Source organism: Onychostoma macrolepis, chromosome 06, assembly GCF_012432095.1.
Source record: "Onychostoma macrolepis isolate SWU-2019 chromosome 06, ASM1243209v1, whole genome shotgun sequence".
NCBI classification, from domain to species: domain Eukaryota; kingdom Metazoa; phylum Chordata; class Actinopteri; order Cypriniformes; family Cyprinidae; genus Onychostoma; species Onychostoma macrolepis.
The window spans coordinates 32,650,835-32,662,226 of NC_081160.1; the positions used below are offsets into that span (position 1 = coordinate 32,650,835).

Consider the following 11,392-nt stretch of genomic DNA (forward strand, 5'->3'; position numbering starts at 1 on the left):
CTTCAAACTAAAAACTTTGATTAATGTTTATAACTTTCGACTGACTAAATCTGACAAATGTTGATATTCAGATGAAATTATTTGTGCTATACAAAATTTTGACATTTATTTATATTTGTTTGAAGAATAAACACCTATCTACACGCTCACCTTTGACAATCTGTTTGGCGCAGGTGTTGTACACCTGCTCCTGTGTGCAATTCGTGGGAAAGACTTTGTCAAAAACATACGGCTTCCCCTGTAAGACACAAACACATACAGTAATATATTGACAATTATACGCTCAGATTTGCCAGTTTAACCTTTAGAGCCACTATAAATATTCATTGGTACTGGTAGCCCCGCCCCCGACTCACATCATTGGCTGAGAGCTTTGAGTTTGGGGGCGGGGCTATCTGTTTGAAAACAATCACTGCAGTTTGAATATACAACACACGTGAAATAATATGTAACATACAGATGAACTGCCTGTTATAATTGAACATGAAAGCAATTAGAGGTGAAAAAACAGTCAGTGATTAGCCCCTCTCTGCTGATCCCACGAGCTTTAATTGATCCTCAGAAGAGCAGACACACACCTGAAGAGTCTCTACACACACACACACTATACGCAGTCAGACGCAAACAGCAGCATGTGTTTGTGATGACAGAACACTTAACCTTTGCTTTCAGCTCTTAAAATAGAGCGTCACGCTGACTGCTTTATGTCAGTCTGTGCTTGCAGGAATCGTTACGAGCGTCATAAACCGAGAGCACACAGTGTTTATGGTTGAAATCTGTGGTGTGATGTGAGAGAGGCTGCGGCGATGAGATAATCGACATGTCCCCATATGTGTGCATCTGTTTTAATAATATGACGACTGCCCGGAGTAACACAGGAAATGAAATTAAGAGCCGCAGCTGAGCGTGAGGGATTGTGGGATACGCTCTAATAGCTTCAGTCCAGCAGAGCTCTGACATTAGCATTTCCCTCAATAACAGCTTCATCCAAACATCCATCCGCTCCTCACACCACTGCTGCGGTTCACATAACGCATACAGATGGATGTTTGCAATGATGTTCTATCATGATTACAATGATAGAGACTCGTTACATTGTAGGAACATTGTTTTGAAGTGTTTCTAAAACGTTAAAATGTCCAGTTATCTTGTCGTGATTTCCACAAAAACATTTCTTACAACATTATTCTATCGATATATATATATATATATATATATTTATATATTAGTGCTGTCAAAAAATTAATCGCAATTATTCGCATCCAAAATAAAAGTTTTTGTTTACATAATATATGTGTGTGTACTGTGTATATTTATCATGTATATACACATGCATATATATATATATATATTTAAGAAAAATATGTTATGTTTATATATTAAATATATTTATATATAATATAAGAATATAAATGTATATACATGTAAATATCTTCAAAATATATACTGTATGTGTGTGTGTTTATATATACATAATAAATATACACAGTACACACACACATATGTTACGTAAACAAAAACTTATTTTGGATGCAATTAATCGCGATTAATCGTTTGAGAGCACTAATATATAAATATAACAGTATATATAAAGATATATACAGTATACACAAACACATTTATTGTTAATATTCTAAGGTGTTAAAATGTTTTCTTGTTGTAATTATAATGTTATTTAAAGGTTACTAAAACGTTTCTTACAGCATTCTAAAAACATTATTTCCACCCCAAATATTTGAGTATTTATGTTTACTTTTCTGACGTTTTAATGTCCAGTTTTCATGATTATAGCTTTATTTAAAGGTTACAAAAATGTATCTGATAGCATTCTAAAAACTTTATTTTAACTAAAAATATAACGTTGTTTGAACGTTACAGAAACGTTTTTAGAACGTACTAATAACATTGTATGGCTGTTCCGACAATGTTGATCTCAGAACATTTTTTCTTAACATTATGAGAATGTATATCAAATATTAATAAAATCATAAGAACGCTCCATAAATATTAAGAATTTTTAATCAACATTAGTGCAGGCTGTGAGAACGTTCCCTGTTACCTCGGCAGATAGATACGATGTTAACAGATACGTAGATGTTAATAGAACTTCCATTTATCTCCCAGCTAACAAAAATTGTTCTAGGAATGTTTTATTAACGTTCTCAGGTTATGAAAATATTATTTCTGAATGTCCAGTTTTTAAAAAAAAATTATTATTCCATTTTATAATTTTGCAAACTTTATGGGAATGTTACATTTTAAGTTTTAACATTTAAAAAAAAAAAAAGTTTAGTCCAATTAAAATGTTTCAGAAATAAAACATTCCATAAACAATGTATAAATAACATTTTAAGAACATTATTAAAAACCAGAAAACTCTGAACAATGTTCTGTTAATGTTAATGTTTGTTAGCTGGGCTGGTTCTCATAACATTAGCACAAAAACATTATTTGTGACCCTGGAGCACAGAAGCAGTCATAAGCAGCACAGGTATATTTGTAGCAATAGCCAACAATACATTGTATGGATCAAAATTATCAATTTTTCCTTTATGCCAAAAATCATTAGGATATTAAGTAAAGATCATGTCCCATGAAAATATTTTGTAAATTTCTTACCGTAAATGTATCAAAACTTCATTTTTGATTAGTAATATGCATTGCTAAGAACTTCATTTGAACAACTTTAAAGGTGATTTTCTCAATATTTTGATTTTTTTGCACCCTCAGATTCCAGATTTTCAAATAGTTGTATCTCAGCCAAATATTGTCCGATCCTAACAAACCATACATCAATGGAAAGCTTATTTATTCATCTTTCAGATGATGTATAAATCTCAATTTCGAAAAATTGACACTTAAGACTGGTTTCGTCGTCCAGGGTCACATTTATGCATCATTCATGGAACGTTCATCTAATGCTTTTTAAATGTTGCTACTTGTTTCAGAACGTTCAGAGAACATTCAAAAGTAACATTCGCATAATGTTTGCAACAGGACTAAATGGAATGTTCTTTTATCATTTGCATAACCAAAATAAATAAATAAATATAGGGAAAACTGGATGTTTTGAATTTTTTTAACTTAATGGGAACATTAGCAAAACATTCTTAGCACGTATTTTTGTTAGCCGAACAGAGCGATAGACATTCCCTGAAGAGACACGAGCACAGACTGAACAGAAGTGAAAGGCAGAAAAACGAGCAGTTTGAAGGGAACGGTGGGCAGATCTGAGACGAGGATGTGATCTGAATGTGTTCTGCAGGGACGTGAAGCGTGACGTTGAACACACACACACACACACACACATACACACAGAGAGATCAGGACAACCGGCCGCGCTGGGAGCTGAAATACACACGGGATCAGAGCGAAGCAGATGCACCTGAACTCCAGCAACAAACCCCAGACCGCTTCATTAGACGCAGAAACACAGCGCTGGTGTTTGCATGAGTGAGTGGGAGGACATCAGTGCTTCTCAGCCGCTTTTATTTCAGCATTCAGATTTTATACTGACACCAGGTGACAGATGAACTTTGACTGAACCCACAACCTTTGAAGCATATGAATTATCTTCTCCTCCCTTTTAAAAGATTATCTTCTTTAGCTCTGAGCGACTAAAAAACACAGATGCATATTCTCCTTTTGAGTCTCAAATACTAAAAAGTAGCTACTTTCTCGAAGCTACATAAAAACCCTTGTCAAACCAACAAAATTACCCCAAATGTTGTCCTAACACAGTTGTCTGAACAAAGAATTTCATATTGTTGAAATATAAGGCTTTATGAGTTCTCAGCATGCATGAATAAATTATGCGGTTAATGTTATAGGATTATTGTTTTGCTGTTTGCTGACTTCATTTAAACTTTTTGTTAGTTATCTTTTCATTATTTGTTGATTGCCAGTGTTCTTGAGGTTTGTGTGTCTTTGTGGACTAGAATATGTTTAACCGCTTATATCTGTTTCCTGCATATCTTAGTCTTGTAAGATATTTTACAAACAAAGACAATGTTGTTTACATGTTAGATTAAGTTATTCATTAAGGTTTAACAATTCAGTTTGTAACATAAAATTGATAAAGTGGTGACTTGTACACATTCTTTTTCCCATCCAGAAAACAGAAAGAATTAATGACCTCAACGGCATTAATTGTTGTTTCAGTTGATTTGACAAGAATTTTTCTATTAGCAAAATAAGACGATCAGCATTGCAAGAACAAACTAATTTACGTCGGCTAAACAAAGTATCTTTACTGAGAAGAACTAAAAAGCTATTGTTGAGAGAATTTAAAAGTCATACTGCATCAAGTTGCCTTATTTTTTATCATTTTCTCAACTATTTATTTTTTACAGTGTATATTTAGATATTTATTACATTTAGCATGTTCCCTGCTGTCAGAATGTGCCTGTGACCCGTTGATTTAACCAGTGCATTAACTAACAGTGACTATACCGCGCCTGGAGCCGTCTACACGTGTGTGTGCATGTGCTCTTACACACACGCCTGCTGAAGAGCCCCGTGGCTTTGGCATGGAAATCAAGACTAACAAGAAAGCCAGAGGCTGGAAGAGCATCAAACCTACATTCAAGCTTTTTAATGGAAATGAAGCAGAAACTGCTCTAAAAATGTCACATTTGAATATTAACACAAACAGATTCACATTTTGAAATCCAAATGAAGTATTCATAAAAAAAAAAAAAAAAAAGTGAATGCATTTCAGGAATTTAGAATTCTGTTTCTAAATGTAATAAAGCTATTTTCATCCTTAAATCCTTATTAATCAATCTTCACTAGTCCTAGTGTTACTAGAGACGTGAAACCTTTCGTTCAAGTGTTAAAGTTCAGTCAGAAATATCATATGAAGTAAAAACAAATATGAAACCTATTAGAATTCGGAAGAATTTCATATATTAGCATATATATGACTATACAAATATGTCTGTATATTTATGTGCAATACATTCTTGGACATATATGTCATGTGCATGTATATGATCCATCTTATAAATCGCCAATACATGTTGATATTATATAAGTAAAAACAAAAGATAAACATATTTAATTAAAAACAAATTGTTTCATTTTTTTTAAATATGTAAATAATAATAATAATAAAAAGTATTACAAAAACATTAACATATATATTTTTTGTGTATATATATCACCTTTTAAGTAACATATATGGGAATATCACAGTACAGTGTATGCCATCTATTGCATTTTCGTGCAGGATCGCAATGAAAAGACAATAATCCACACCATAATTGTCTAACAGAGACACATTTTCTTGCTTTGTATCTAGATGAATAGAATATGTCATGTGCAGACAGCTGCGTATCGATCAGAGCTTGTTCTGAACTGCATTAGAGCGGCGCAGACAGCAGCAGTACTGAGCTGAGATGCATTATGTGCTTCTGCTGCTGAAATCTGAGCCCGATCTCTCTCTCTCTCTCTCTCACACACACACACACACACACTTTTCTGGTGCATTCTTATCTTTCTTCTTCATATCTCTGTCTTTCATTAAATCCTCCAGCGGTTTGTCTCTACAGCGGCTGCTAATTTAGTGTCAGAGCGACTATCACACGGACAGCAGAGATTTCTTAGATGAGGAAGATGAAGGTCACTGACAAGTCTTGAGCTTTTATCAGATTCACTGAAAGTTAGTGATGGGAGCAAAATAATGGGTAGACACTGGGTTAACGGCATCCGCTGGCTTGTGTTGAGCTTTGACAGCGTTTCTGCGGCGTAACAGAAGAGCTCATAATTAAGACATTTCTGGGTTCCTACACTGAGAATAAATTATAATAGGCTTATCAGGAGTGTGACATTAAAACTTATTTCTAACTGAAATCATTTACATTCTGGAGGAGGCGTCACTTAAGGAATGGTTCGCCAAAAAATGAAAATTTCCTGTGAATGTGCTCACTCTCTGGTCATCCAAGATTAGGATGAGTTTGTTTTTTCATCAGATTTGGAGAAATGTAGCATTGCATCAGTGTCTCAGCAATGGATGTGAATGGGTGCCGTCAGAATGAGAGTCCAAAAACATCACAATAATCTCCAGTCCATCAGTTAACATCTGGAGAAGACAAAAGCTGAAACTAATCCAGCATTAAGACGTATTTAACTAAAATACCATAGAGTAATCCATAATAACGCCTCCTCAGTGAAAAAGTGTGTTTCTGCTGTTGTCTCTCACATCAAAATACAGCCACATAATTGTTTAGAGCCGTTTTGGCTTGTAAACGCTGCTTGATCTGTGCAGATTTCTCTCCTGATTCAGACCAGACCACTTTTTCACTGGAGGAAGTATTATCATGGATTATGGACTCAGTTTTCTTCATAATATGTTTATTTCTTACAAACACGCAGCTTTTGTCTTCTCCAGATGTTAACTGATGGACTGGAGTGGAGATTATTGTGATGTTTTTATCAGCTGTTTGGACTCTCATTCTGACGGCACCCATTCACATCCATTGCTGAGACACTGATGCAGAGACACATTTCTACAAACCTGATACAAACACACAAACCCATCCTAATCTGGGATGGCCTGAGGGGGAGCACATTTTCAGCAGATTTTGGGTGAATCTACCAGGAATAGAACCTAAACCACAGCCTGCAGCTGTAAACATAGCTATAAATCATCTGAATTCAGTCAGATTTACTGCAATAGAACGAGTTTATCTGTCTCTCACTGCGTGTAGAACTTGCCTCAAGCCAGAAATTCAACAATAGGCGAGTAGTTCACACAACTATTTCATGATATCAACATTCTGGGTTTATGGGGAGTTTTGAACATGTTTTCTGCTGAGTTCAGCGTGAGCCGCACAGCAAAAATAGGCTGAAGCAGAGCAATAATCTGGGTTGCAGCGTTGCATGGCTTTTAGGAGTATATTTTAGTATTTTTTTTTTTTTTTTTTTTTAGCCAAAATATATTCCAAATATATATATTGCAAAGAATGAAACTTAATGAAATGTATTTTTAAATTGATATTTAGTTTCATGTACCAAAGTATATTTCAAAATGTATTTCCAGGGCAAGAAAATATATTTTTAATCAATATATTTTCAATTTTGTAATATTGTATTGTTTTTGGAACATTGTAAAGCATGTTCCTAATTGCTCATTTTTATTTAAATGTGCTGTATGTTCACGTTATAGAAAACTAATTAAATTTTTCTTAAAATGTGACGTATATATATATATATATATATATATATATATATATATATATATATATATATATATATTTGAATATAGCCATATGGGCTATATTAATTTTCACAGTTTTTTTTTTTTTTCTTACATTGAATCTATTTGGCTCTTGACTCTTGATATTGTTGCATCTAAGGTTTAATTAATGAGCATTTTCCAAAGGAAAAATGTAACTATTTAATTTAGTTTTATTTACTGCATTGTAAAAAAAAATTGCACATAAATAATAACGTGCAACATCTAAATAAGCAGCTTTTGTTCAAGCCAAAAATATTATTTAACATGACCGAATCAACATGCTTACATTAGGTTGCAACAAAAACTCATTTTAAGGGTCAGATGAGTTGGAAATAAATCTAGCACATTTTCTGCACATTTTGACACTTTTGACAGTGAAGCCCAACCAGGACTCTCTCTGACATCAACATGCATCACACACGTCTACAAACACAACAGCATTGATCTGTTCCTGTCATCCACTCCTGACCACAGACCAGACAACAAAGTAGCGTGCATGACACTGTGTCTCCTTCAGGTTGTATGCTGCATGCTTTTAAAGGCTGTGGACATAATCAAAGCCGACAGCCACCTTCCTCTGACTTCTGATGCGTGTCAGGATGTGAATCTATCAAAGCAGAAATCATTTCTACACAAATGACACTCGAGAGTTCAGCAGTGCACAATGATCATTTATCTTAATGCGAGGAGCTCGTTTATCTCAATGCTTTACTAATGAAAAACCTGCCTGGCCTTGAAGACGGTGCGGAACGAAAGAGAAAGCGAACGCCGTGACGTTCATTTAAAAGCAGCAAGTGCAAAATGGGTTTTACCAGCCGTGTCAGTCCTATTATGAAGAACGTTTTTAACGCTTCATTTATCTTTTAATATATTGGATACATTATTAAAATAAAAACTGAAGTCACAGGTTTCTTTTTCATAATATCTGAAGTGAACACAACGTAGGGCTTCATTTGAAATAATTTTACTACGTTGGTTTGAGTAGATGTTTATTTTGACTAAAAATGTCTTGTTTCTATTTATTTACTTACCTTATATATCACTTTCTATCCTGCCAGTCTTTTGTAAAATTCAGTATTATTTAATGAAAGAATCCTCCAGGAAGTGACATCATTTTGGTGGGAACGTTCTCAGAACGTTTCTCGATGTTTTTCCAGTAATGTAAATAGAATGTTCATTCAGAATTATCTGGTATTTAATAATGTCCTCAAAATGTTTGCACGAATACATTGATATTGATTTTTAAACATCTTTGTTTTTAAATGCTACTTGTTTCAGAGAACATTCAAAAGTAACATTCCCATAATGTTTGCAAAATGATACAATGGAGCGTTCCTTAACAATGCATAACAAACTTTTTAAACATTTAAAAAACTGGATGTTTTGAACATTGAGAGAACATTCACAAATGTGTTGATAATGGGAGCCTTAGCATGATGTTCTTAGCTCGTATTTTTGACGGCAGGATCAATGGATTTAGTGAATTTTTGTGATGTTAGTTGGTTTGTTTCACTATAAAACATTCATCCTCGTTGATCACAGTTTATAATAACATTTCAAATTAAGTTGATGTCCTCGTGTAAACTAACTGTTCTATTATTTCTGAGCATCTGCTATATGCTTTTATAGAAATACTTATATTCAAGTTTTCAAACATTACAGAGTTCCTGAAGAATAGGAATGACCCATTTATCAGCGTCAGCCTCACACACACACACACACTCATCAATAACTGCAAACCAGCTCTATCACACTTTAGAGGCTGATCTATTTGTGCTGCTGCAGCACTGGGAGCCGGTTATGAGAGCTGCGAATGCTGTTATATTTCTGGAGATCAATGTGTGCGTCTGAAAGCATTCACACTCCCGGAGGAGCTTCGCTGTGTTTAACCTTCAGTGTATTTCAGCTACTCTTGTGTGGTTGTGGCCATTTTAGCACACATAGAGTGGGTCTCATCAATAATGACTAAAATTAAAGTTTGGAGCCAATGAACTGCTGATTTAGGTTTTAAGGTCCAACAAATTTGTTAAAGGAGCAGTTCCTCACCCTCAGGACATCCAATAAATAGATGATATTATTTCTTCCTGAGAACAGATTTGGAGAAATGTGTCTCTGCATCAGTGTCTCAGAAATGATGGATGGTCTGCAGTGAATGGGTGCCGTCAGAATGAGGCTGATAAAAACATCACAATAATCCACACCACTCCAGTCTATCAGTTAACATCTGGAGAAGACAAAAGCTGAAACAAATCCAGCATTAAGACATTTTTAACTCAAATATGAGTCCATAATCCATAATAACGCTTCCTCAGTGAAAAAGTCTGGTCTGAATCAGGAGAGAAATCTGCAGATCAAGCACCATTTACAAGCCAAAACAGCTGTTTGGACTCTCATTCTGACGGCACCCATTCACTGCAGAGCATCCATTGCTGAGACACTGATGAAATGCTACATTTCTCCAAATCTGATGAAGAAACAAACTCATCGTAATCTGGGATGACCAAAGGATGAGGACATTTCCAGCATATTTTCATTTTTGTCTGAACTATTCCTTTAATCTACCTTTAAGCTAAAGCCAGGATTGCAAATGCAGTATAAATATAGTCCTGATTATTCTAAACAAGACTCACATTTTACTCTTCTGTAGAGTGGGGAGCAACTGAATTAGCATATAAACCTTGATTTAATTCAAGTTACTCAATCCTCATTGGTCTAATTCACCCACATATATATTTATTTAATTATTTTTTGTCAAACCATGAGTCATAACCACAGCACATAAAAACAAACACTTTATTTCAGGCTGTCTTTGCATCATTGCTTTTGCAGATAGATGGTGCTCACTGGATTTTAGCAGCGGTGAAGCCCATCATGTGTGTGTGTGTGGGTGTGTGTGTGTGTGTGTGTGTGGGTGTGTGTGTGGGTGTGGGTGTGTATATGTAAATTAACATAGAGGAGACACATAGGATGATTCAAAACTGAATCTATATAAAACATGCATTTATTCTACCTGGTCTGACTGTTTGTGTGTGTGTGTGTGTGTGTGTGTGTGTGACACTATTTTACTCCTCTGGGAACATGCGTACTTTTCCGAACCCTCAAATTCTCAGGCCTAAGGTGATTTTATATGTATTTATATATGTATAAATGCTTTCATAACCATTTATAAAGTTCTCATTCAAGTGACATATTGTTTGGATATTTATAAATGCACTTGTGTGCATGCATAAACATGCAAATCTGGATTAATCAGATGATCAGCATGCACTGGCGAGTATTTCATTAAAAATTTACATTAACACCATCTGGAGGAGTGTGAAAATGAAACTTTGAAAAATAGATTTTGGACTGTAATCCAGCTGCGTCACTTTACTGATAAACACGTAGAATATCAAGAGGAAAACTTGTATGAACTTACCCCGATGATGACAGTGTCATCTGCTTGAAATGTGGGGATATATTTGTCCCCTCGGAGGATTTCGGAGTGGTTCAGGGGTCTGAAGCGACACAAAACCCTGATGTTGCATTCTGCGCTGACATCAGCCATCCTGCGATGCTGCACTAAAGCCGCCTTCAGATACAACAATGCGTTTCTCTTCTGATCTATGAATAACTCGCGCGCTCCTCTGTAGATGAATGGCGTTTATAGACAGGCGAAACAATCAGGATGAATGATCCGTTTGATGACGTCTCAAATGAATCTGCGGCGAATCAAAGCATCTTGCGAGTCGAATCCGTCGTTAAAGTCCGCGAGGCGAGCGGATGATAGTAAAGTAAAGAGTGCTTCTGTGCATCGCTCTCTCGAGGTTGTGTTGTGAGTGTTAGTGCTGCAGAAGTGCAGCGTGATGCTGCAGGGATACGGAGACACACGCGCTTGGCACCGCGGCGCTCTGATTGGCCGGTATTTGACAGGGGGCGGGGCGTGTGCTGTGTCGTCTCTCGCATCAGCACCGCTGCTTAGCATGCCAACTTATATTTTAGACAAACATGAGAAGTTCACAAAATGAGAAGAGAATCAAGAAATCATTGTGTATTATTACTGATCCTTAAACCCTTTCAAAATCGGCAAAGAAAAACATAAGGCAGCTTAAGGTGGTTTGTTGGTTTACGTTGAACTGGATGACAACTGCTCCAAATCCTTCTAAACAGACC

General features: G+C 35.5%; 1 protein-coding gene across 1 annotated transcript in view; it reads right to left on the bottom strand.

Annotated features, from left to right (window-relative positions):
• Positions 1-11,103, bottom strand: part of kif5ab (kinesin family member 5A, b) — a 39,273-nt gene extending 28,170 nt beyond the window's left edge. Inside the window, exons 1-2 of the mRNA XM_058780239.1 lie at positions 10,659-11,103; positions 151-238 (exon numbers count right to left, since the gene is read on the bottom strand). Coding sequence (XP_058636222.1) covers positions 151-238; positions 10,659-10,787 — 217 coding nt within the window. The 5' untranslated portion in view covers positions 10,788-11,103. The remainder of the gene's footprint in view (positions 1-150; positions 239-10,658) is intronic.
• Positions 11,104-11,392: the final 289 nt, after the last annotated feature.